The sequence below is a fragment of the Acanthaster planci genome, linkage group LG02 (genome assembly GCF_054643075.1).
Source record: "Acanthaster planci isolate LZ-2023a linkage group LG02, COTS_SCS, whole genome shotgun sequence".
NCBI lineage: Eukaryota > Metazoa > Echinodermata > Asteroidea > Valvatida > Acanthasteridae > Acanthaster > Acanthaster planci.
The window spans coordinates 27,629,297-27,654,702 of NC_141778.1; the positions used below are offsets into that span (position 1 = coordinate 27,629,297).

A 25,406-nucleotide genomic window follows, 5' to 3' on the forward strand; every position below is an offset into this window, starting at 1 on the left:
ACAGAGGCAAACAGCATGAACCTCATGCAAGACCTGCAGCAGCAGCTGGAGCCCCGTCACTCTCAAAACGTGAGTGAACAGTCGCAAACTTTGAGGAAGCGCTCAATGCAGGACGTTTCTTACTCCAAGGATAGCATAACAGATGATGTCTGCACTAGTAAGCAGGAGGTCGTGGGTTCGAGTCCCACCTGAGTAAGCTTGTGAATTTTTTTCACAAGCTTTCGGACAAGCACCGAACATACAGTGTTTATTAACATATACATTGGGTAAGGACAAAACCTGTTAGGCCCAAAAAAAGTCAGTCCCTGGTCAGCGTGCGCGTTGATTTTGAACATGCACGTCAATGTTTTTTTTCTCAAAATTTTCAAAACAGCACCCTCTATTTCCGCACTGCCTGAATGTTCGCGAGTAGACTGATTCCCAGCCACAAGTCCATAAGTTGGAAGGGGAATTTGTTAAAGGAACCAAACTAATTCGTTGGCAGCTTGTACCAGGTGATAGATCCATTACAAATGTTTAATGTTGATGTCGAACACAAACAGAAGATGACCATGAGTAGGTTACAAAGTTGCAGCCAGCTGATCAACAACAATGGCGGATGACGTGTGATGTGCTACTACTAGCCTTTGCTCTTTGAAGCCAACCCCATCCCCCCCCCCAAAAAAAACGCATTGCCACGTCTATTCTGGAACTTTGGTCTGACCGGAGGCCGAGTATTTGTTTAGGTTTTTTTTTGCCTTATATAAAACAGACGATGTGAAGGTTGGAAAAAGACCCGTACATCATCCAAGCCTTGCCCTTTCCACTGATAAACTAAATTCCCAAGAAGAGGCATAAATAACTGTATGCAACAATGACTTGGATGTACAGGCCCATGAGGCAGACTCAGACTTGGCTGAATTCCAAGAAATGGTGGATGACTTGGCTGATTTTGAAACCAAAGGGACCAGTCGATCCAATATGCAGCCAGAACTGGCAGCTATTATGAGCAATCCCATGGCTTCTGTCAAAAATGGCTTCTGAAAAAATCAAAGTGTTAGCCAAGCAGATTATTAGACCAGCCAATTGCAAGAGCCTGGTAGTGCCTGCAGCCAACTTGGAGATTTGGTACTCTGTAAATGTCAAAATAAAAACCAAGGACCTGGCCCTACAAAAGACACAAAGCTTGGTGCTTAAGGACATTGTTGCTTTACTGAACTAAATCTTGGGGGGCAGTGAAAACAAAAGCGTCCTTGAACGCAACGGCATCTTTGACTCAACTGAACAAAGGGCTGAGGTTGCGAATAGCCTCATTTCAAGAAGCCAGAGGAAGGAAGCATTCAAACCCGCCATAGAGGACACCTACCGTCCTCTGTGTGGTAGACTATCCACAGACTTGCTCTTTAGGGGACGACTTAACAAAGACCGTCGAGGAGCTCAAGGACACAAAAAACATCTGTGGCAGTGTCACACAGAAAATGGTAAGCTGGCCAAAAAATGGCATAGCCTACAGGCTGAGATTTTCAGCCATCAACACCACAAGAGAGGCTACCAACCTCCATATTCCCAGCACCAGTCACAGGGGCACAGGGATCAGCGCCCGTATCAGGAAAAATACTCTCAGCCCTTCAGGAAGAAAGGGACATGGAAAAGAAGTGGAATCTTCTACTGACCATCTACATGTACATCATGTGAGCAGCATTCTCTCTATTTATGACTGCCAAGTTACCAATACAGTAAATAATTTCAGAGGGGGCAAGACTAGTTTGCATTTATATGCTGATAACTTAGACAAAATAACTTCAGAAAGTTGGATACTAGGCAAATTAAAAATGGCATTGACCTTGAATTCGACTCTGCACCACGCCAAGTCTCCTTTCCACATAATATAAAAATTTTCTAATTTGGAAGATGAGGTGATTGACACTGAGGTGGCAGTACTGTTAGAAAAAGAGGTTATTGAAGAGACATCACACAAACCTGGGGAGTTCATCTCTAATATTTTCATGAGAGAAAAGTAGGATAGGAGCTACATGTATAGGCTCATATTAAATTTAAAACCTCTGAATAAGCAGATCAAATACCACCAATTGCGCTTATCTCGTGAGAAGAGATTGCTACTTTGCATCAATTGATTTGAAAGATGCTTACTACTCCATCTTAGTGTCAGAAACTCACAGGAAGTACTTAAAGTTCAAGTGGAAGGGAAAATTATTCATGTCTACAGCGCTCTACCTACCCAAAGAGTTGCTACATATGCAAATTTTCCATGCGCGTATTATTCATTTGCTGACACGATTTGATCACCCATGGTGCACCCTGACCTCTCACAATGCAGGCCTCACCGCCATGATCGTCCTTCTTTTCTCAGTGCCGTAACGTAAGAGAATGTCTTTCGAGGCATCTTCGATTTATCGAGTTTCCGTTTTCACTACACGGTTGTGTTTCGATTTTATCACCTTTCCTTCCATTGTAAATAAAGTGTAACCTAGATTTTTGTGTTTGTATTTTTGTGTTCTTTCTTCAGTTTTCTTGTTTGTGTATCCTGCAGGTGTTTACCGTTGGTATTACTAGGCTCGTTCCAGCTACACTGTGTCTACCCTACATGTGAATTATAGGCCGTAGCTGGTTGAATTCAGCGTCGGCTTTCAACTGGATATCACCAGGTCATTAGACCTCATTTTACTGGTCCCTCTGCCTGGAATTCTGCAACCCCCGTTGACCTTGACTGGGACTGTTTCCACGGCCCTGGCTGCTACCTCAACCGCCGGGCCGCCCGCCACAGGGTGCTTCAAGCACACCATGGTGCGGGCTCTTAATTGGCATCACTGGATCTCATTTCTCCTGGTCCCTCTGCCCATTCCTATTGACCTTGTCCAGGAACACACCCAGGCATTCTGCCTCTTGCAGCCCTGTCTGCCACCTCTGCTGCCGGGCCGCCTGCCGCCCGGCTTCAAGCCACCGCAGTCCATCTGTGACTCAGGCTTTCAACTAGACATCATCAAGCCGTCTTCTCTACCGGTCCCTCTGTCCGTAATTCTGCAGTTCCCCATTGATTTCGACCGGGAATGCACCCTAGGCGTTCTGCCTCCTGCGACCCCTTCTGCCACCTCTGCTGTCTGGTCGCCCGCCACCGGAAAAGGCAAGCGCTTCTCATCATCATCAAATACCTCGACCACCACGAACGTACCTCTGCAGCTTGAATGTCGGCCTTCCAATTCATCAATGAAGTTCCGACCTCCATCGCTTGCCGCCTTAGCATAAGACTGCCATCAGCCTCCACCACCCAGGACTCATTTCTGGTGGACCAGACCCTTCCGCCCTCTCCATTCATGAGTCATGGTTACATCAGGCAGGGTTCTACACTGGAATCATACCAGCCGAGCGTACTCCCTCGGGAGCAGACTGCTCCCCACGGGGCTGCACATGGCTTGGAATGAGGCACTGCTCTGTCCCTGACCAGGCAACCAGCATTGTCTTCCAAAAAGAATGAAATTGATTCCATCAGTGCCCTCACTCCATCCGATTGCCGCCTCTGTCTTCTTTAGCGAGACATGATTCAAGTGCTCAGCCCGCCGTTTGCCGCTTCACCGGGGAGGACATCTGCCACTACTTTTTTAAACGACATAGCATGACTGGAATCTTCCTCGCCAATTTTTTCAAAACTCCTGGTTGATCGTTCATGCATGGAGATTTTCTAGTCTCTAGCCAGAGCTTGGCACGTGTCTGAGTCCTCTCCAGCCTGACAGTCCTCCGCTCAACTATCTGCTAATCTACAGGCACACTCGGCTCTTGACTATAGCAAGGCCTTACTTCAGTCAAAGCAAAGTCACCATATCTTTAGTTGAAGAATGACACCAATTTTATCAGCACCCTCACCGCCTATGACATATTCCAGATTCCAGATCCTCCGTCAGCCTCCCTTCCAGAGGAAGACACCAACCACGCCCGTGCCAGTCAAGTGACCGCCCCACGTCTTGAGATACTCTTGCTACGGGACTCCCATTCCTGGAGAAGGCTCTTCACCTTAGTGGACTGCTCCCCCTTGTAAGGCTGGAGTGGCCCCAGACAATGTCTCCTTGTCGCCTTCCCTTTATCTAGGGCCTTCAAACAGAACGTCTTGCAGGCAAATTCCCTGTTGAACACAGTCGAACACTAATATAACAGGGTCCTTTGAACTTTAGAAATTCTTATGTTATCAGTTATGAAAAATAAATGAATTATCGTAAATATGACCTTGTATTATAAATTATAAATATTATAAATGCTCGTCCTGTCTATCTTCAATTATACATGTATTGTGAGAATCCTTCGAGCACCCTCCTCAATGAACATGAGCCACTGCCCCACTTTTCCAGGCAGCTGTTACATGCAACTGTGACCTAGCTAGCCTCCAACATATCTACAGCGTGGGCATCCAAACATAATCCACACAGTAGCACTTCCTGGGCCAACGTCCTGGATCGTTGCCCCGTTGAATACGCCTTCAGGTGCAGACCCAATCCCAAATCTCTGCCACGGCCTTCTGGAGCTACTATGGCTACCACCGGTAGGCCCACCCAGGCTACGGGGAAGTGAGTCCACGCTTTACCTGATGATCTCTAATGACAGCTACAAGTCTAAACCTACTGGCGTTCGAGACTACGTTACCAGGCACCAAGACAGGAATGAACAAAAAATGTTTTCCAGGCAGTCTTCCTATCTTTTTCAGTTCTGTCACGGTAAATTTGTCGTCACGCAGACCTACCACTGCCTCTCTCTGGTCCACATCCCCAGACATCCGTTGGGATTTCTACACACCCCTTGGCACCTCATAATCCGAGGTTTCCATAAGGGGCCCTGTGGGAGAAATGTTGCCAATCTATTCCCACTGCGTCTCACGACATACAATCCTGTGATCAGCAGAACAACCAACTTGTGGCCCCCACTTACATGTACTTCCCACGTGAGTACAGATAAGGTGTGAGCTACACATTGAATTCTAAGATATGAGCCTTGGATGTGGAGTGTGTGGGGGGTGATATCATGGTCTGTGGTATTTTTAGCTGTATGTTTGCACATGCGCATTTTGAAAATGCTTTTGTGGGTATCATAGGTGAGTATTTTCCTTACAGAATAGAAAACTACCTTAGATTTGGGAGAGAAACAGAACCACCATAGGGGAATGTTAGAAGCACAACTATAATATGTGTACTCTTGATTGAATGGCCCCCTCAATATTACTGGTTTCAATGAAGTATCTACAGCGTAGGCCCAGATACGCCCATTGTACATACATATAAATAGGTTCCAATTGAGGTCACGGGCAACCAAATGAATCAAATTGGCATGCGCCACTCTACTTACACTTTGGATCAGTCACTATCACTCCTCGCAAAATACACCATGGATAGGTCTTCTCACATGCTTTTGAAGTCATTTAGATTGCTGAGGCATTAAAGTGGATGCAGAGTAAGAATGTGTATGAGCAATCTGTTTTTCCTATTGGACAGTTTATCCAGTTAAATGGACTGAACTTATTTGGCCAAAAGGATCAGAGCTGTTTGAATCCTATATTAACAGCATCCCATGTCTTGCATCATAACCAAGGCTTAGGTGTGAATAAGGATAATCTGACAGTTGGCAAGAGGGTTTTGTTGTACAAAAATCAGTGGTGTTTGTTATTTGCTCTGTGGATCCATCAGCAACAAACTTTCAACGGCCAGTGCATCAATTTTTGAAAGTCATACAGATATGTTTGCAGTAACTGAAACTTGACTGAATAAATCCAAATTGAACAGCGTGTTGTCAATCAGTGCCATTCTGTGTTGACTGGATATGATTTGTATAGTTATCCTCAGCGTTGCCATAGAGGAAGTGGAGTCATTGCCACCATGTGCTTGAATCTTATTATGAGAAATAAAATCCCATTATATAACTCATTTGAGAAGATGGATCTTGATGTTAGGAATTCATCAAACTGTATTCATATTATTGCTGTGTATCGGCCCCTGCAAGAAGAATGGCACTACCATCCGTGATTTCATGAGGGAGTTAGATCTTTGTTGGAAACAAGCATCTTTAGGCTGGGGCACTTAATTATTTTAGGTGATTTAACTTTCACATGGAGGATTCATCATGGAAAAATGTGAAACAATTTTACTTTTTGTTTTAACAATAATTTGTACTTATGGATTCTTTTGGTCTTACGCATCTTATTCAAGGCCCCATGCATGAGAAGAGGTATACTTTAGATTTGGTAATAACATGCTCAGTAGAAAACTCATAGATTCAATGAATTCTAAATTGTGCTTTGGATCCAGTCCCAACGCATCTTTTGAAATCTGTTTATAGCTTGTTTGTCAGATTATTTGTTAGCAATTGTAAATGCACATACATGTACATGTAAATTGCTTACCTCAAGAGTTTTTCCGTCAGCACTGAAAACTGCCATTATTCATTCCATACTAAAAAAAATCTGACTTGGACACATGTGAGTTGCATAGTTATAAACCTGTGTCTAACTTTCCTTTTGTCAGTAAAGTAAATGAAAAGATAGTTGCTGATAGATACGCTTCAGGCGTATATGGAAGAATTCTCATTGCTATCAAAATTTCAATTGGCTTCTCATCAATATCACAGCATTGAGTCTACTTTGGTGAAAGTTCATAACAAAATTTTAATTTCAGTGGACAATCACTGTGAAGTATTCAGATGCTTTCAATACTGTTGATCACTCTGTTTTATTTTATTGACTGGAAAATGGATATGGGATAAAGGAGCTTGTGTTACAGTGGTTCAATTCTTATTTGGTTGGTCTAACACAAAGGGTTTACATTGGGTTTGCCAAGTTGGAGCTTACTTTGTGGTCATGTGGTGTACCACAGGGAAGTATTCCTGGACCTTTTTTATTTATACTTTATCTTACACCATTGGATGGTACATGTACATGTACGTTTAAAAGGCATAACATTAATTTTATGTCATATGTTAATGACACACAGCTCTATCTCACTTGCAAGAACGCAAGTGATTCAAAAACTCATCTAGAAACGTGTTGATGTGTTGGAGAAATTAAGCATTGAATGATTTTGAACAAGCTTCTTTTAAATGATGTAAAAACTGAGGTGATTAATTTTCAATCTCATTTCCGTAAATGTGATCCTTTGTCAAGTTTGTATGTTTGAGGGAACAAGATTATTCCTGCTACAGTTTGAATCTCGATGTTGTCTTTGATCAGAATTGTAACATGGCTCCCCATGTTTCAAGGAAATGTCAAGTAGGATACTTCACTTAACATCACGTTAGCAAACTTTGAATTAGTTTGGATCCCACCTCTACTGAACATCTTATTCATGCTTTTATTATATCACAGGTAAACTATTGCAATGGTCCTTTTTATTGTCTTCCTGATAATTATCATTCACCGATTACAATTGTTATAAAGTCGGCTGCTCGTATTGTTACTCAAACTAGAAAACATAAGCACATCATTGCCATTCTCTGCTGTTTTCATTTGATTCCTGTCGCTCAGTATATTGACTTTAAGATTTTACCTTTTGTTTACAAGATCTTAAGTGATGAAACACCTATCAGATTTGTTGATGGTTTTACAAAATAATATAGTCACATGCATGTTCATCAGTCCAAATATGCCTAGTCCAGCCTTGATATAATCTGGATCACTGTGGCAGCCGTGCCTTTTCTGCATCAGCACATTGCTTGTGGAATTAACTACATGTACCATATTTTGCAATTCTCTGATACTGTCCACTTTTAAGGCAGCCCTTAAAACATGTTTTTATTGACAGGTCTATGAGTGATTTTAATCTTTAATCCTCTTTGTTTAGAGTAACTCTTTATGTTTTATCATTCTCAGTTTGCTGTACTCATCTGTGCTTTAATATAGTTTTTTTAACCTTATGAATTTGTGGTACATCTTGTATTTTTAATTTGTTAATTGTATGATATTTATGGAATCATACTTCCTGCTGTTTTATTCTGTAAAGCGCTTTGAGATTTTCTGCATTTGCATATGTAATGCACTATATAAAAGTTCTGCTATTCTTTAGTTTTAATTACTTTGTAGTTACATGTATATTGTATATCATGCATGTAACTGCAATCACAACTGACTTGTAATTTCCTGTAACAGTTTTGGACATGATTTGGTCAATATGTGACTCTCTCTGTCCAGTCCTTTGTACACTTCCAGATGTTCTGTGCCAATGCAGTCAACTTGCGGTAATACAAGCTCGGATAAGACAAGATTTTTCTGAAGACGAGCATATTTTGCCAGTCCCGACTAAAGTGTCTACATTCCTATGAGGAAAAAAATCTTTGATATGAGCTTAGGTAATACAAGATTTCAGTTAAGACGAGCGCTTTTGCTGGTTCACTCGAATGCAGATGTTTTGTTATTTCTCTATTTAGCATGAGCATTTTGAAAACAAACTCGTCAGTCAAGGGACCTGTTCAAAACAGATGCTGTTGCACTAGGTGAGATGATAATGTGTGCCAAGCCACCACTGCGGTTTTGAGGCATTTTAGATTCCAGAATGATCAAAAGGTTTCTTTCATTACAAACTCCCCACCAATACATGAAAAAGAGGACAGAAAAAAGCCCCTGCTCAACTTACATGTATAAACTAACGTGTAAAATTTATTTGTCATTGAAATCCATTCTTCTGTTTCCAGTAAATATCCTTTTAGAAGTCAAATTTTCGAAAACCTTCATTTTCCCAACAAGAACATATTACCCAGGCCCTGACCTACGCCCTCTGTTGTCTGCACCAAAATTTACTGGTTTCTTTCACTTCATACTTATAAAATCGCATCTCTTTAGTCGGTTACCAACTAAAATGTCAATGTACTTACATTAACTTGCATTCTCTCACGACAGCAACTGCGCCGTGCAGGTTTCGCTTTGACAATGACTGGTGATGACTCTGCTTGCCCCGTTGTTGCATTTATTAAATTTCCGGTTTGTTTTTCTAACTGCTATGTTTTATTACAACTCTGTATTAAATCTACATGTATATCACACTTTCATAAAGAACAGGTTCGAAATGTTTTTAAAGGGGATGGGCCATGTAGTGTTAAATTGATGTTATATGATAGTTTTCAATCATGTTTAATACAATATGTAGGATTAAACCCCTCTTTTATGTCATTAAATCAACAAATATTGGCATTTTTTGTGTCCTTTTTTGGGTCTCTGCCTGGGCTCTTTGCAAAAACTTATCAAAATCGGTGAATGAAGGCAGCGGACAAATCTTGGCAAAAATGTGACGTCATTGGACAAACTCGACTTTCCAGACCAGAATGCATACATGTAGTTCCAGCGAGAAAGTTCATCTGTCTGCACAAGAATAATGTTCTCTGCTCTGGCGCGTAGTCGGGTACGTAACTCGTACCTGTCAAGTCAACCACATTTGGTCTTGTTTCCTATGCCCTTCTCTTAACATGGGGCTGAGCTACAGGTATTGGACAACTACACTATAATTCATTGTAATTAGACTTGGCACATTCATTTTGTTTTGCATCGCCCCATACCTGGTAATAATTTTTATCCTGAATTGTGAAATAATGCCGATAAACTGTGTTATCGGTTGCTGTTGTCACGAATAAAACAATTCCCCGGACAGCAGTGTTTGTAGATTCCAAAGCGACTTTTCACACCAGCGTTTGTGGGTTAGATTGAAATTTGTGATAACACACAATCAGATTTTTATGAGGACTCAAAATTTCAAAATGCCTGTGAATTTTTCCCATGTACCAGTATTGACACATGCACCCATACATGTACAAAGTGTACTGTGGGACTATATTGTACTGCCGCACATGGACAATTTTCCGGTGCAATTAATGCCACACGGTCATCATGCAACGCGTTGATGCCAAGCATGCAAGTGACTTATAGTGCACGGTGAAACAAAATTGTCAGAATGGAACACCAACTTTGACAAAGTAGGCTAGCCTATAACCATGGACAAAAACTACTTCTACTATACTGCCATTGAATAGCCTATGGTGGGACAATTACTTGTTTTAAGAAAGACAAATTTTTATAATAGTGCAGGAAATGATCATGACCAGTCAGTGTTTTGTTGTCAATCCTCCGTGTCACCGCCATGCCAATGGGCAACAGCCTAGAGTTGCAAAATCTCTTCATGAGTGTGCATGCTGGTTCAAACTCAGCTACTTCAATGTTGCTTTCTTCGTCAAATGAATAAGACAAACATAACTGATCGCCATGATCAAAAAAAGCAGTCAAGGCTGGAATTATTGTCGCTTGAGTCCGACATGATGGCACACACTAACACTACTACATTACGTACATGTCGATGCATCGCTGTGTGATAGTAAACAGTCGCTGGATAAAGGACTCCGTCCTATGACGTCACGATTCCAGGGAATTTCTTCAGACAACTTTCTGCACCTAACAGCTGCTGTTTAGGTTTTGCTCCGAGAACGGAGTGAAATAGGGTCGTGAAAACTATAATTTGTAACATATTTCCGTGCATTTTGAAATTATGCACATGTGTTTTCTTGTTATGTTTGTTTTATGAGTTGATGCATGTTTTACAAGAAATTTTCCCAGCACGGCCCGTCCCCTTTAAAGCAAAATAATTGCCCTTCAATAACAGGGCAATTGATAAACAACACGAGTGGGAAAATCCTTTTCCCCTAGGACGAGGTTCCAGATAATATGAGATCATTAGGTCCCCAGGTCCTTGTATTAATGAGAGATGAGTGTAATTATGTTATCTTCCATGAGGAGAGTTTCTAAAAGTAACAAGGCATACACTGTATATTGTTCAATATCCAAAGGCTCTAATCCATTTTCTTTTTCTTTTGTTTTCAGCAAAGATCATATTCAGTATTCCAAGCACCAGTGTGATGCTGCATACAAAAAGGTAAAATTCACAGCCTGAGTGCTGGCAATTTCAATTAAATTGAATTGCTTGTTTGTCTTGCACTGTATACATGTACTATACATTGCTGATGTAATGAGAGTGGTTGAAAGTTGATCTTGTGGTTGGGGTTCACTTGGATATTTCAGGTGTACTATCCCTTTCGAGCTTTGGTAAACCACTACTGTTAATAGCCAACCTTCAACAGATTTATCCATGTACATGCCCAGAAAATAATGATGAACAGATTGGTAAGCAAAAGAGGAAGGCTTGGGCTTTATTTTCAACTTGTCCATGGGGGGGGGAGAGTAGTGCACCCCCTAGAACCAACTGCCACCTGTATTTATTAGTTTCTTGGAAATATCTCCAGGTGGAAGACAGATAGTGAAAGACAAAAACTTAGGGCTGCCCTCTCTCAGGTGACCAAATTGAAATCGCATTCATTTTCGCGGATTTGCATTTCTAAGCATCAGGTTTTGAAGGGGAACTTTTCAAAGATGCAAAAAAACAAGAAAATTATTTTCTGAGAAGAAGGTGGCCATATGGGAAAGTGAGTAAACATTTAAAGTCACATCGTTTTAATGTTACGATTTTCTTATGGGTTGAAATTATTTAAGAGAAGATGTATGCCATTTATGTTTGGTCCCCATAGACTGTGCTTGCATTTAGTTTGTGTATTTGTGCATGCACAATAGTGACTTATGGTCATTTGCATAAAAAATTATTGTAGCAGACGATGCATACCAGTGGTGACCCACGTACCTGTAAGAGACTGTACTGCCATTTCCGATGCATCTCCCCAATGCAAAAAAAAAATTCATCTTGAAAATTGTTCGCGGTACCCGCTGCTCCATTTGACTCGGACCGGCCAGCCGATCCCGGCAAGCTCGGTGGTCGAGTGGTTAAGACATCTGCACTACTAAGCAGGAGGTCGTGGGTTCGAGTCCCACCCGAGTAAGCTTTTGAGGTTTTTTCGCAAGCTCTCGGACAAGCACTGAGCATACAGTGCTTATTAATATACGTTGGGTAAGGGCAAACCTGTTATATATAAACAGGGCCCTGTAACGATAGAACAAAAGACCAGGCTGCTGGGCATTACTGTCATTTTTCACTCTCAAAAGTGGTGATAATCCAACCTTGTTTTGAAACTGTATACCAGGGGCATTGAGAGCGAGCGGATTACCACCGGGACAAAAGTACTCCACCGCAGCAATGAGCCACACAACACCGCTGCACGCTAATCTGGCCCCTATTGAAAAGAGGTCAGCAGTGCACTAAGCCAGGTTCGTGAACAAAAGACAGTTATACAACACTGCACAATCTGGGCTCTGTTTACAAGGCTTCTGGCCTGGCTGAAATACTCGGGCGTCAATGAAGGTCACCTGTCAACTTAGAGTCAACTTAGATGAATTTTTGAGGGATTTTGAAAACGAAAAAAATGATATTCATGCCGGGCCAGCATCATCAACATTGAAAAATACCCCGGCATGAAGTGGTTAATACAGTATGGCCAAAGTTTTGTTACATTATTCGTGCATTTTATTGAGAGGAATAGGCATTCTTCAATCAAGATTTATCAGGTTTTTTTTTCATTTTGCAAAGTGTGCATGAAAACAATAAACCAGCCATTTTCAAATCATCTCGACCAGAGCTCTTATGTAATGACACAGAGGGCATGAATGCATTCGTGAGAATTCCACCAATGGCCTTTTCATGGTACCACACTTCCTGCCTTGATAATATTTTGATAGCCCAAGATTATTCCAATTCTTACTTGCAGTTTATTTCTTCTGTAGGTCAGTCTCTTGATTTTTTTAGCCTTTATAATAGTCGCCCTTAACGTTAATAGTCCACATTACTTTGCAGTTATTGGATATATATCAACGTAAAAGTTTTTTAAAGAAATCAGGAAAAAATCGAAAGCTGTTCACCGAGACACCCAATATAACAATTTCTGACATTGTAGTACTGTTGCTAAGTGATGTGGCTCCAAAATCAGCACCTTGATTGGTTCACGAAAATGTTGGGGCGTTCCAGACATCGCAACTGGCCAATCTACACCTAGAGCAAGACCCAATACGATATCTTGTTGATGGCCTTTTGTGAAGATTTTGTGGTTTCCTCGATCATCGTTTAGTCTTTCCCCAAGACCCCAGTGCTAAATGGCAGATCATGCATAATGGGTCCTCTTTATGGCAAGCGTTAAGTCCAGAACCATGGAAGGGTGCTCTACAAAAATAATCACTGAAACCTGGAACTGAGACTGATATCCTGACAGCTGCGCGCCCACATGAAGTTCCTATGCTTTTTCCTTGGCAATGACCCAAAGCTGCTATAAACAACTGTTTGCTGAATATTGGTTGAACATGTAAAAGGCAAAATGGAGCCCGAAAACTGGTTACACAGTTCTTGTCATGCTCCTCAGTAAATGTTCTTGCTGCAATCAAACCGCCGAACCGAACCAAAAATCATCGAACATGGCACTTTCAAACCAAGCTTGATTAAAAAAAAGCCAACACACCACGAAAAATAGATAGTGAGTTTGATGAATTTGACTATGCAAACCTCGGTATATGTGTGTCTTTGGACATTTGATGGCCTTCATCACTTGATTGTTGTAAAACGCACATGGTGAGAATTCACTAATAATTAGCATAGAAGATGCTACCTACAGCATTTCCATCGCTCAACAATGCTATATTCTCACTACATCCAATTATGGTTATGTACAGTATACTCAGACAACATCATGTATGTTAATCCCCAAAAGGTTGATTGGGTGCATGTTGATCGTGGTAGGACTCCTGCTCGATCTTTATAAGGCAACCCCAGAGAGAAGCTGATTTTGCCGGGGGGACCAGCACGCACGCAACCAGATTTTGTGAGCGAGGTGGCCTGTAAACTTGTCTTTTGTTTGGTCCAGTTGTTGTACGTATATGTTGTGATAGCATTTTCAAGATTCTTAGTAGTTGTTCCACAATGAGCACTGAGCATACAGTGTTTCTTAATACATAAACGTTGGGTAAGGGCAAAACCTGTTATATAAATGTTCCAAAATTGCAAATAACAAAATGCCATTATCCGTAAATCGCCCCTTTGGCCACGTGCATGTACATGTGGATACGTACATGTGAATACATTTCTGACCGCGAACCGAACCAAACCAAACCTTGGCACTCTTTGTTGAGAGGCAGAATCCTTGTATCTGTTTGATTTTAAATCATACAGTCTCCTGCGTTCACATACATGTACCCCTGCCCAGCCTACATATGCAAATTTCCTAAGTGCCTATTGCAATTCTCTGAAAAGACTTGATTATGTATTCTGCCCCTTGACCCTCCACAATGCATTGCTGTCCTGCTGCCATGTTCGTTCTTCTTTTCTCATCGCCTATCATTTATGGACTTGTCTTTTATTTCATTTAAGGAGTTTTGAGTTCCGTGCCTTTTGCGTTTGTGAATTGACTTGATTTCTGTTTAAGAATAAAGAGTGATTTCTTATAGTACTTATTCTCATATTTCGTATCTCGTAGTTCATATATTTTGTTGTTCTTTTCTGCCCCTTTTTTTGTGCATCATATACAGGTTTGGATGTAACCTACTGTGATGCATTGTGTTGGGTGTGGCCGTTGAACAGGGCTGGGCAGCCCTTTGTTCTCTATATGGTGTGTGCTTTCGAATAATAACGGCCCAACGCTATATGGGTCTGGCCGTGGAGCGGAGCTTGGTGGACTGCCCCGCTCCTTTGTAGCACGGTTTCCATTATCCAATTAATGGCCTCGGCGAGGAGAGACCCAATAGATTGAATAGGCCGGGGTTGAGCGAGCTATGCCGCAACACTACCCCGCTCCTTTATCTACATGATTGGGTTGAATGAGCTATGCCACAACAATAGCCTGATGATCAATACCAGAATTGATCGGGCTGAGCGAGCGGTACCACAGCACTGCCCTTGATCACTGATGACTGCTCAGTACACCTACTCACCAGATTGAGCGTGCTGGGCCACAACACTACACTGGGTCATCGACGCCCGCTTCACATATCTACAGATCGGGTTGATCGAGCTATGCTGCAACACTACCCTTGATCACAGTAGTGTTGACCAGAGAATGATGAGCGGTTCCTTTTCTATGTTGCAGGTACTGAGCATCGCTACCTACTGCATCCCCGGGTGACCCTGCCTACCGATGACCCTGCCTTCCGATGACCCAGCAGCTCACAGAGTGACGGTCTGCCGTCTGCCCTGGGTCCCCCCATTCTGCCCACCGGGCGGTGCCCACTCGGAAGCCGGGCCAGTCAACTCCCTCCCAGTGGGCAACAGGTTCTACAGTGGGTTCGACACGCTCCACCTCTTCTCCCACTGGAGACTCCTGCAATTCAGTGCGGTCCTCAGCCTCCCGTAGCATCGGACGATGCCACCGTTTGGACTGTTATGCCACCGGGGCTTTGTGACACTTCCGGCCCAAATTGGGACCCTGATCGACCTCCCAGTTTTAATAATGGACCTCATCCTGTTACAACTTTGCTGACAGCTGATACATAACCATCTAGTTGCATACAGCTGACGACTTCCACCAACCCATCCACATTTACAGGAGGTGCTTCCCCTCCTGACCTTCTAGGTCTCAGTGATTGGGAAGTCTCTTCAACATCCGGAAGTCCAGGCAACTTCCAGCACGATACATCCTGGCAGTACAACCACTAGGGCAGATCTGTCCTGTTCAATCAGACAATTGTCCTATTGGGCATCGGGCTCTGTGATTGAACTCAAGACAACCCATATCCTGACTGCCAACATTACAGCTTGATAACATTACGGCTTAATAACATTACAGCTGTTTTGCAGTCATGTGCTCTCAGGGAAAGATTATCCCAACTCTGCATTACAACGTGGCTGAGTACTGGACAGTTTACATACTGTATTGTCTTTTTCCACGACAGAGAATGTTTGGCAGCTGAGGCTCTGCTCCAGGTTCTCTCACCTACAGGCCTGGGCAATACAAAGGTCCCTCCTTTCAGCTGGGAAGGGCTATTTGCCTATGCGCCCACCCTGCATTCCATGTATTCTACGCCAACAAATAATGGTTTTCTATGTTATGGTGTGCCAGTGGTCGTGCATCTCCAACTTAGACACCTACAACTGCAGTAGACGAGTTTCCTATTTGTCCCTACTTATTCAGGACTAGAGTTAGCATTACACAACTACCATTCTCTCGTCAGAGCTATCCACCATTGTTGTCCCTGATGGCTCCACTCCCTCAAACAACACTGCCCTCAGGTATTTTTTTCTTAGTATATTCATTGAGTGTTCCCCTTCAAGGTAACTCTTTTGTTGTTGGGCCTGTCTCGTGTCCTTGAGCTCTCCAAAGGTTTTTCCTCCAAGCCTTTCCCTCTAGGCCTCATCATCACCCACCTAGGTGAGGCTGGCCTTTCTACTTCTAGTAACTCTTTGTTCCCAGGCAGTGGATTACCAACAGTATCCATCACGGATGATTTTATCGAATAGGTAACACCACAGTGTCCATTTCATCCTAGCCTTAGACATCCGCTCAAAGTTTTGCTCGATTTCATCCCACCAAGACGACATCTTCATCTTGGACATCATCAAGCATTCTAATTCTCCTAATAGCAAAGCGTGCACCCTGTTCCATTCTCCAAATGGTATCCGACCAAGACTCAAAGCTGATAGGTACATGTACTATCCCTCTTCTTCCATCATTACTTCAATAAACCTCATTGAGCAGCAATCAGAGCCCCTACTGCTAGTTGGATTTCCTTGGCCATCAAGTTCACCTGTCCCAAATGGTCAACCTTCCCAAATCACAAACCTGGCCAGCCTATCGCAGCACATGACGTTATAACAGTACCTACCAACATCCAGCATCCTTGCACTCTGAAAAAGGACAACGAAACGAACATTGTGTTTATCGGTAGACAAACACTGAGCTGTTTTGGAAACTCTTTTGGTTTGATAAAAAGGAAGTTAAAACATACAGGAATTGAACAGCTGTGTCGTTAAGTACGCAGTTCAAAATTTCTGCAGGACCACTACCCTCGTTCTACAGTAGAGTGTGACAATATACGCTCACATGCTTTCCCAGCCACATGGAATTTTGCCAGATTCCCCCCAAATAGCGGGCCTCCATTACACGCTTTACATGTACAAAGCATATGGCTCTTACCGCAATGACTCTTACCCTACAGGTCAAGTTCCCGGCATTGTTGGCAAATGGCAACTTTTTCATCAGCCGTGCACAGCATGTATGAACAATGCAATGAGCCAAACATTTTAGACAATGGATGCAGATAGTTTTACTCAAGTTTTCAATGGGCAGTTGTGGACTTTAGTGTTTAGGAGAGATATTTTAGTGAGTTACAATGATTTAAGGGTAATTTTGTTAAAACTTTCGGCCTCGTGATGTTGTCAGCCCCAAATTGCACATGTGTGTTAACTGGGTGAAGATCATCATCCTTGTCAATTTTCAGGCAATTCAGACAAACTTTTCCACAAACATCGATTCAAAATTCATTTTGCACAATTTTTAACCTGTTGCTAGAGGGCACTAGACAGTTACATGAAGTCATAAGTAAATGATTTGAAGAATACTATACCCCCATCTACTGACATCGTTGAAAAGTAGTACCACTTTTAGATAATAGGCTCATTTCTGGTTTCGACCAGAAGGAAGGGTCACGTGATTTGACCACACAAGATAAATTGAAAGCCCAGTTTTACTCCACTACTTGCAGCAAACAGAATATTGCGGGAGGCTAGGGTTGATTTTATATGGATTTTAATAATATTCAAAATTTAATAATAAATTACTTGATGATGTCATCATAATATAATTATCATAGTATCCTTTCTTTGAGGTCTTTGCTTTGTGTAACTTTGATGACATTTAAAGATTGCTGAACAACCAACATGTTGCCTTGAAAACGTGTACAAAAACATATGGGGAACAATTAAATATTCAAAATTCTATAATAAATCAGGTGATGATGTCATGATGATGCCATGATTCCGCATATACATCTCCAGGTGGTAGTCTAACAAATGCATGTATCTGTTTTAATTTCATTACCGCAAGCCATCCAGCTTTTATGGCATTGCATTGTGGAATTTGGGAAAACTGGGCTAAGATTGTGAATATTAATGAGCTACTTATGCTGGCCAATCAGAATCCGGAATTGAAGTTCATTTGTTCTGCATTGACCAACCACGTAAATTTTTCTACTAAAGTGACTGATGCTTGTAATGAAAGGTACCTTTTTGTATTGTTCACCAGTGGAGTTCTTCAGAAGTTCGTTTCTGTACAAATTTGTTCTTAAAAATGACTTTGGGCAAGACAACTCACACTTTGACATAGTCTGATTGTAAAAAATCACAGGATCCAAAAAATCCAAAATTTGCAGGGTGGAACAGGTAGGTCAATGACTATGCTGTATTCCAAATTCTTTTTAATACTCAACACTCATATTAACTCTTGCATCTAATACATACATGTGTCAAATTACTATGGCTTGTTTTGAAAAGTTATTCACATGTACCAAAGATTGAGCATTATAATTTTTTGCCCAGTGTTGGATAGTAGCTGGATGCATACATTCATCATGTTCATAGCAAACTCAAGTACACTCGTGTTCCATATTTTTGTGACAATGGGTTGGCCAAGATGTGGTGTGGATGGTGGGAGGCTGTTTGGCAGCAGAAGTCAGTTGAAATTTAAGCAAGCTCTCTTTTTTAATTCATTGATATCATGAATTGGTTTTTCTCTAAATTAAGAAGTGCTTTGTAAGAAAATCATTTTTGTACAGTGGTTCTGGCTGAAAAACTGATCTCACTCATTTTTAGTTGGTTGAAGGTTTCAAGCAATCTCCAACTGATTAACCAGATCCAAAATCTGCAGAAACTTTCATCGACCCTCTAAGTCAAAAACTTAAGTTCTGAAAGTAATTTGTAGTATCTCCTGCACACAAGGGTGACTACTGACCACAGCTTCACTGGAAAATGAGGATTATTGAGCTGCAATCAGATTTAATAATTTTGCTATCTGGAACAAGGAAACCTGTGTTAATACATGTAAATCCCAGGCTTCATGCCAATTTGAAAAGCAAGTCCACCTATATTAAAACTACGGTCGTTTTTTACTTTTCAAGTTTTGGATAAGTTGTTAAAGGATACCTTTGAGTAGTAATGTCTGATATCACATTTTCAGACGAGTGCTAGTGTGAAAGGTAGAATGCTTCTTCACATTCAAATTTGTTTTCAGAAAATGTACAGGAGAGGAGTTTCAGCTAGATTTCCGACTCACATTTCCACGTTATCATGGTTTCTTAAAAATCACCAAAAAAAATCGGAGGGCAGAACGTGTGATTATTAATTAATATGCTGAACTTTTCATATAAGCTCGTGCAACAGATAAATATCACATGGAATTAACTTCTCTGTTGTTGAAAACTTTGCCGACCAGAAGCTTAACAAGTATTTTTCCTAGCCTTGGATCATGCACATGTGGCAAACTCAATTACATGTGCCTACCAGATTTGTGTGTGACATTGTGAGTTTATGTGGAATGATCAGTATCTTTGAGCTATCTTTGAGCTAGCACAGCTGAAAAAGTCGTGTCAAAGTTTACGCAGTTCTCTTTATTTAATTCACTGGAATTCTGATTCATGAACTGCCAGTAGATTTCACTACATTATTCCTCATGAGAAAATCAGCTTGTTACGGTGATTCTGGGTGACAGATTTATATTTTGCTTGATTCCTTTTTATGCACAAAGAAACTATAGAGGCAACCCAGAACTGGTGAAACCGATCCATAACTAGGAAAAGTGTCATTGTCACTTTTGTCAATCCTATCAGTCCAAATGAAAAATTTTAATTTTGAAAATAATTTTGTAGTATCTCAAACACACAAGGATCGACTACTGACAACAGCTCAACTTCTGGAATTTGAAAACTATTTGAGCTGCAGTCAGGTTGAACAATTTTTGCAGAGATTAAATGTCATGTACTCTACTGATTAGATACTTTGATATTTTTGTGTATAAAACACTGCGTCGACAGTGTGTTGTGTTGGCTATTTATTATGAGCAGTAGGGTATGTTCTTGGTTTGTTTATTCCAAGATTCAATAGACTGTAACTGCAATATTCAGAAGACAACTACATGTATGTGCACTGATGGTTTCCTGGGTAACCATGGTTTGCTTGATCTCTTTATATATGTAGGATGTGCAGGTGCCTGTGTGCCCCCTCTGTAACAAACCAATACCTGTGAAGCGAGGGGAGCCTCCAGATATTCAAGTATCTCAACATATTGATAGTGACTGTCAATCAGATCCAGCTAAAGAGAAAAGAAGGGTATTCTCTAACAAATGCTCACTGAAGGGATGCAAACAGAAAGAGGTAAGACTTGCACAACTAACAAAAAGTACATGTACTGTAAAAAGTAATTACTATATTGTATTGGTAAATGTTCTGACCTCTAGAGTAAGTTTCATGCACCTGTACACAAATAGTTTATTTGTGTGATTCAAGTACACTGTACATGTACCATCGACCCCTTCCTGTCTGCTAGCTTACCAACTGTCAGTGGACAGTGTACCAGTACCCCAGAAAATAGAGCGTCCTTTTCAGGATTTCTGTCTAAAGTGTTTTTTCATGGAACAGTTTATGGACTCCCATACATCAATGACAGATTGCATTAGACGGATCATTAATCCTTTGTATGCTATTAGAAACTCCAGTCACCAAGTTCGTTCATTCCATCCACACTGTCAGAAACTGTAGCTAGGTGCCTGCATGCATTTTGCATTTGTAGTAAAGAATTCTTGGAATTTATTGATAACTGGCCTTTATCCAGGAACTTAGTAACAACCAAGATGACCACATTCAGAGTAGACATAGCAACATGTCACACTAATTAGAACACTCAAAAGCACTTGCACAGTCAGTCTGCACTGCATGTGAAAGCCATTCGGTTTTTTTACTATGTGTGCACAGTTTTTGTGCGTGACCTGTGTTTTTATGAATATCCATGAGCACATGGTCAAAATGGTGATTAAATGATAAATTAGCAACTGTACATCAGTCTCAATGACTATTTTACTGCAAGTTACCAGACAAAATATAGGTGGCAAACCTCTCAGAAATTTTCTCATTTCCATGATGACAATAGGCCTATGCCGGGTACCTGACTGTCGATATCAAAACCCGGTTCCATTTTTCCGGGCCGGGTACCCGTAAAAAAAATGTAAATAAATTAGGAACAAACGTCCATGTATAATATGTCTGTGAAATTTCTTACTGAAGAGCACAATTCCTGAAAAATCACTGTGCGGCTGAAAACCTGAATCCCGCAGTTATACATGTACATGGAACTTCAGTTCAGAGATCGACGGCAACGTTTGTTATCCACTCCACCCGTTGTACTGCAGTTGTTTTCTTAGTTCCGGAATTTTCCTAGTTCAAAAGAGCAAAAGAAACACTAAAATTCATAGGCGAAAGGTCACTCACTACATGTGATTTCAAATAATTCTTCAGATTGGAGAATCATATAAACCTTTGCCTGTAATGTCTGCTTAATCAAAATTACTTTAAGAGTTTCTGGTTTTTGTTAATTTACCGAAAACTGAAAGCTTTTCCCCCTACTTTCGGATCGTGCAGCGTTACCACGCAAATTCGTTGTGAACTCAACTACATGGGTGCAGCAGAAATGTATGTGACATAGTGGGTTTGTCAACTGTGCGGCACGGGGAGGGTACTGTTGATAACTCACTGTACAGTTGAAAAGTCAATTCAAGCTTTATGCAATTTCTACTTTTTAATTCATTGGAATTCATATTTTTCATCTAATTTTGCTTACTGTTTGAGTTAAGAGTATTTTTGTCAAATAAAACAATATGAATGAAAATTGCTTTGGCGGGATTGACGACAAAGCGAGAGCGGACTGTGCAATATTCCAGCGGTACTGAGACTCCACATGGTGTGCGGTAAGTAGTGATCACACACAAATTGTGCGGTTGATCAGCCTCTATTTATTAGCTGGTAACCAAAACACTGAATGTGCTCTATTAACCCAAAGAGTCAGAGAACCAGTTTAATTTTGATGCCATAGTCATCGTTTAAAATTCAGTTTCAAAATTACTTTTAAATCAAAGCAATATGAATTTCCTCAGTGATTCAGCAGACCTGTAGATGAGGAATTGACCAAAAAAGCAGGAAGGATGTTTTCTGTATATACAAAAGCATTTCAAATCTGAACATTTTTTCATTTGAAAAAAGGGAAATGTTGACAGTTGCAAATCATAATACAGTCGGCCAGTCAAATGTCACTTGTCGAAGTACTTATACATTAAAATCTTGACAATAATGAATTTGAACCTCAGGGGAATGGAGTCATCCTAAAAAAAATTATTAAACTAAACCACTTTATTGTGGTACCTTCGTGTGGCAAAACTTTTGTATTCTTTAGTCTTTTTTACAAGGTGAAGCGCAGCTATTTTTTTCACTTGGGCTTCCCTGTGTGTGTGGTCACATGACCTTTTGTTTTGCAGTCACATGACTGCTGCAGTGTCGACGATTCGACTGCTTGAAGGAGACTACAATTTTGCCCCGTTAGCAAGTAGGTTAGTTTCAGTAGCTTGAAAGCCAGGATGACAGTTTCAGGTAACGTTGGTTTATCCAACGTGCATACAACTGGTCCCTGTAAGAAAAGAAATTATGCACTTGATGATGATGACTCCTAACCCTATATAGACTTCTGATACTTTCAATGCTGTCTGAAGCATTTTGGTGGCCTTTTTTTAAATGAAAAACTTCAGATAAGTGGATATATATAGCCTTTTAACCCGTGATGCATGTACATGTAGCACTGATCTCATGAAGTACATGTACATGTGAGACTGAAATCAAACCTTGCAATTGCAATTATATCTTGAAAGGGGAAAGCTTTAGACAAATATTGACCTGATGTGATGATGACGTCATCATGTGACAAGTCATGGGACCATAAAGGTGCACTCTTCAAAGCTCTATACCTCGTGAAGTACGTGCCCGATTGGGTTCAAACCTTGCAGATAACTAGAAAGGAAAGTGTTATAGATGAAAATTGGCTTCATGTTCTGATGGCCTCGTTAGGTGATATATCCTAGCTAGCTGATATATAGAAAGGGAAATGGTTTTGACGAAAATTAACCTGATGTGTGAGGATGATGTCATCAGGTAGTAATTCATGTGATATTAAAGGTAAAATGTTTGAGCACTGTATTTCCTTAATAGCATGTCCTTATACACAGAGCCGGGGTGCCCGGTTTTGGACAAAAGAGCTGGTCTGTGTAACAAAAGACTCTTACTCGGAACAAAGGACCTGCTGCTGGGAATTGCCATAATTTTTTGACTTCCATTTTTCGAAGGTAATTTGGCACTGTTTTTAAACAGTTTACCATTGTTTTGGGCATGGCGCGCCCGCGGATTTGCACCCGGACAAAAGTGCTCCAGGGCCCTATTGATGAGGGACACACCACCGCTGCTGCCTTAAATCCAGCCGCATACAAAAAGACGCTACTGGCATTCACCGGAACAAAGGAAATTGTGCAACACCTCACAATTCTAGGTTCTCTTTTACAGGGAAGCAGGCCTAACTGAATACTCGGGCGTCAATGAAGGTTGCCTGTCAGATTAGAGTAGCCGTCAGACAGTCGTTCGTGTGGGTGTAAACATGAATTTTGAAGAATTCTGAAAATGCAAAATTTTGAAAATGTGCTGTATGCGTGCACTGCATTTTTCAAACCACCCTGCAGCAAGTGGTTAAAAAATTCATTTGTTAGGCGGAAACAAAGCTGACATGTGTTAGCCTTTGTTGTTTTTGTTGGCAAGACGTTTGAACAGTTAAATGGCAAATTCAAATGTCACTATTAAAACTTTAGCAAATTAATCATAAAGTCCCACCCTTAGAGACCACACCTTAAAAATATCGAAAATTAAGAACCAAAAGAAACTTTACAAATGGAATTCTTAGTAAGTCCTTATTCATGAGATACAAAAATGGTACTTAGAATTTCTTTTAAGAGAACAATACATCTACATGCAGTACGGCCATCATAATTAATAAAAATTTTAATGTGTATCTACAGTGTACATGTAATATTTCATCATTCATGAATGTTTCAGTAAGCATGACAGTAAAATTTACATGATTACAGAATAAGTTACAGCCAAGGTTTGGTAAACCATACCTGACTGATGTACTAAGCACAAGAATAATTCCAGTGTGTACGTAGGACTTGAAAGTCCTCATAACAGAGAAGAAGGTTTTTAAAATTTTGGTCATGTGTCCCTCTGTTACCATACTTGTATCTGTCCAGTAAGGTTGAGGTGTTAACCCATGTTTTGTCACTTGCACTTAGATTGCAGACTCTATGAAGAATTTCCATGGTCAAATTTGCTTTCCTTTAATACCTTTCAGCTTGTTCCTGTCCTGTGTTCTTCATGTCAGCGTAACTTTTGTCTTCGTCATAGACACACCGCAGATCATGATTGTAAGGGCTTTCAAGGAAGTGGTCGTATCATTTCAAAGCAAGGGTAAGTTTTACCATACATGTATTGTACTTGTATCATATACCCTGATATATCATCAGATACCGTGAATGAAAGCATGGAGGAATAGGTCAAAGTACAGGTTGCATAATACTTTAAACTCATTACTCTCCTGGTTCATGGTCTTGATCCGTCACTTTTATGAAAGTTTCAGAAGGATCTTATGAGAAAACTGTCTTTAGTCAGTGTTAGTTTAGGCAACCTTACTGTGATTCCCTTAAACTCATTTTTGGGGGTTTTTATTTTGTTTTTTGTGCTTTGTAAAGGGCGGCCATTATTTGCAATTGCAAATCTGTATCACCACAGTCTCAAACGCGACAATGAAATCAACATATGGCATTTGTTTGTTTAATTGGTTGCAAATGGCAAAATGGTACCATTTTGTATGCGCTTACATTGCACGCTAACTGCAGGCTTGCTGCAGGGCTGCGAGGTGTTCATGTACAGTACATGGTAGCAAGTGCTTTCGACATGCCCTGTGGCCTGTAGCTCCACCATTGCTACAAAGGCTATTTTCCATAGACCTTTCCCTTTCCCAAATAAACTTTAAAAAAAGAAAATTTGAAGAGTAAATTTTCCACGAGAAGCTATTCATGTCTAATCATGGGCCAGAGGTAACAATTGGAAACGGTTTTTAACAAAGAAGGACAAATTCAATGAAGTGGAAAATGTACTATTGCTCAAAATGTTCTGTTCTCGTTTTAAGTCCAAAAGAGTATCATGCTCTGCACAGGCTGAACAACCCCGAAAAGGGATTTTGGCCCACAAAAGTTGGAAATCTACATGAAAGGTCTTTCGTCTTCCTGTATATGGCGGGGGGTGGTGTTGCGACATCTTGGGTCAAGTTTGGTGACATTTTATGCTTTCATACTTATTTTAGGTCCAAAAAGTTAAAATTCTACATTATGCGCTGCACCCATCTCTGAA

General features: G+C 40.9%; 1 protein-coding gene across 9 annotated transcripts in view; it reads left to right on the forward strand.

Moving 5' to 3' along the window:
• Positions 1–25,406, forward strand: part of zfand2b (zinc finger AN1-type containing 2B) — a 107,016-nt gene that overhangs the window by 18,567 nt on the left and 63,043 nt on the right. For 8 of the 9 annotated variants that reach the window (XM_087130528.1, XM_087130520.1, XM_087130514.1 and 5 more), the window contains 3 exons: positions 10,826–10,877; positions 20,112–20,288; positions 24,349–24,464. In XM_087130528.1, coding sequence (XP_086986654.1) covers positions 10,826–10,877; positions 20,112–20,288; positions 24,349–24,464 — 345 coding nt within the window. Of the gene's footprint in view, positions 1–10,825; positions 10,878–20,111; positions 20,289–24,348; positions 24,465–25,406 lie in introns of those variants that run through there. The other variant, XM_087130549.1, reaches the window with a different exon arrangement.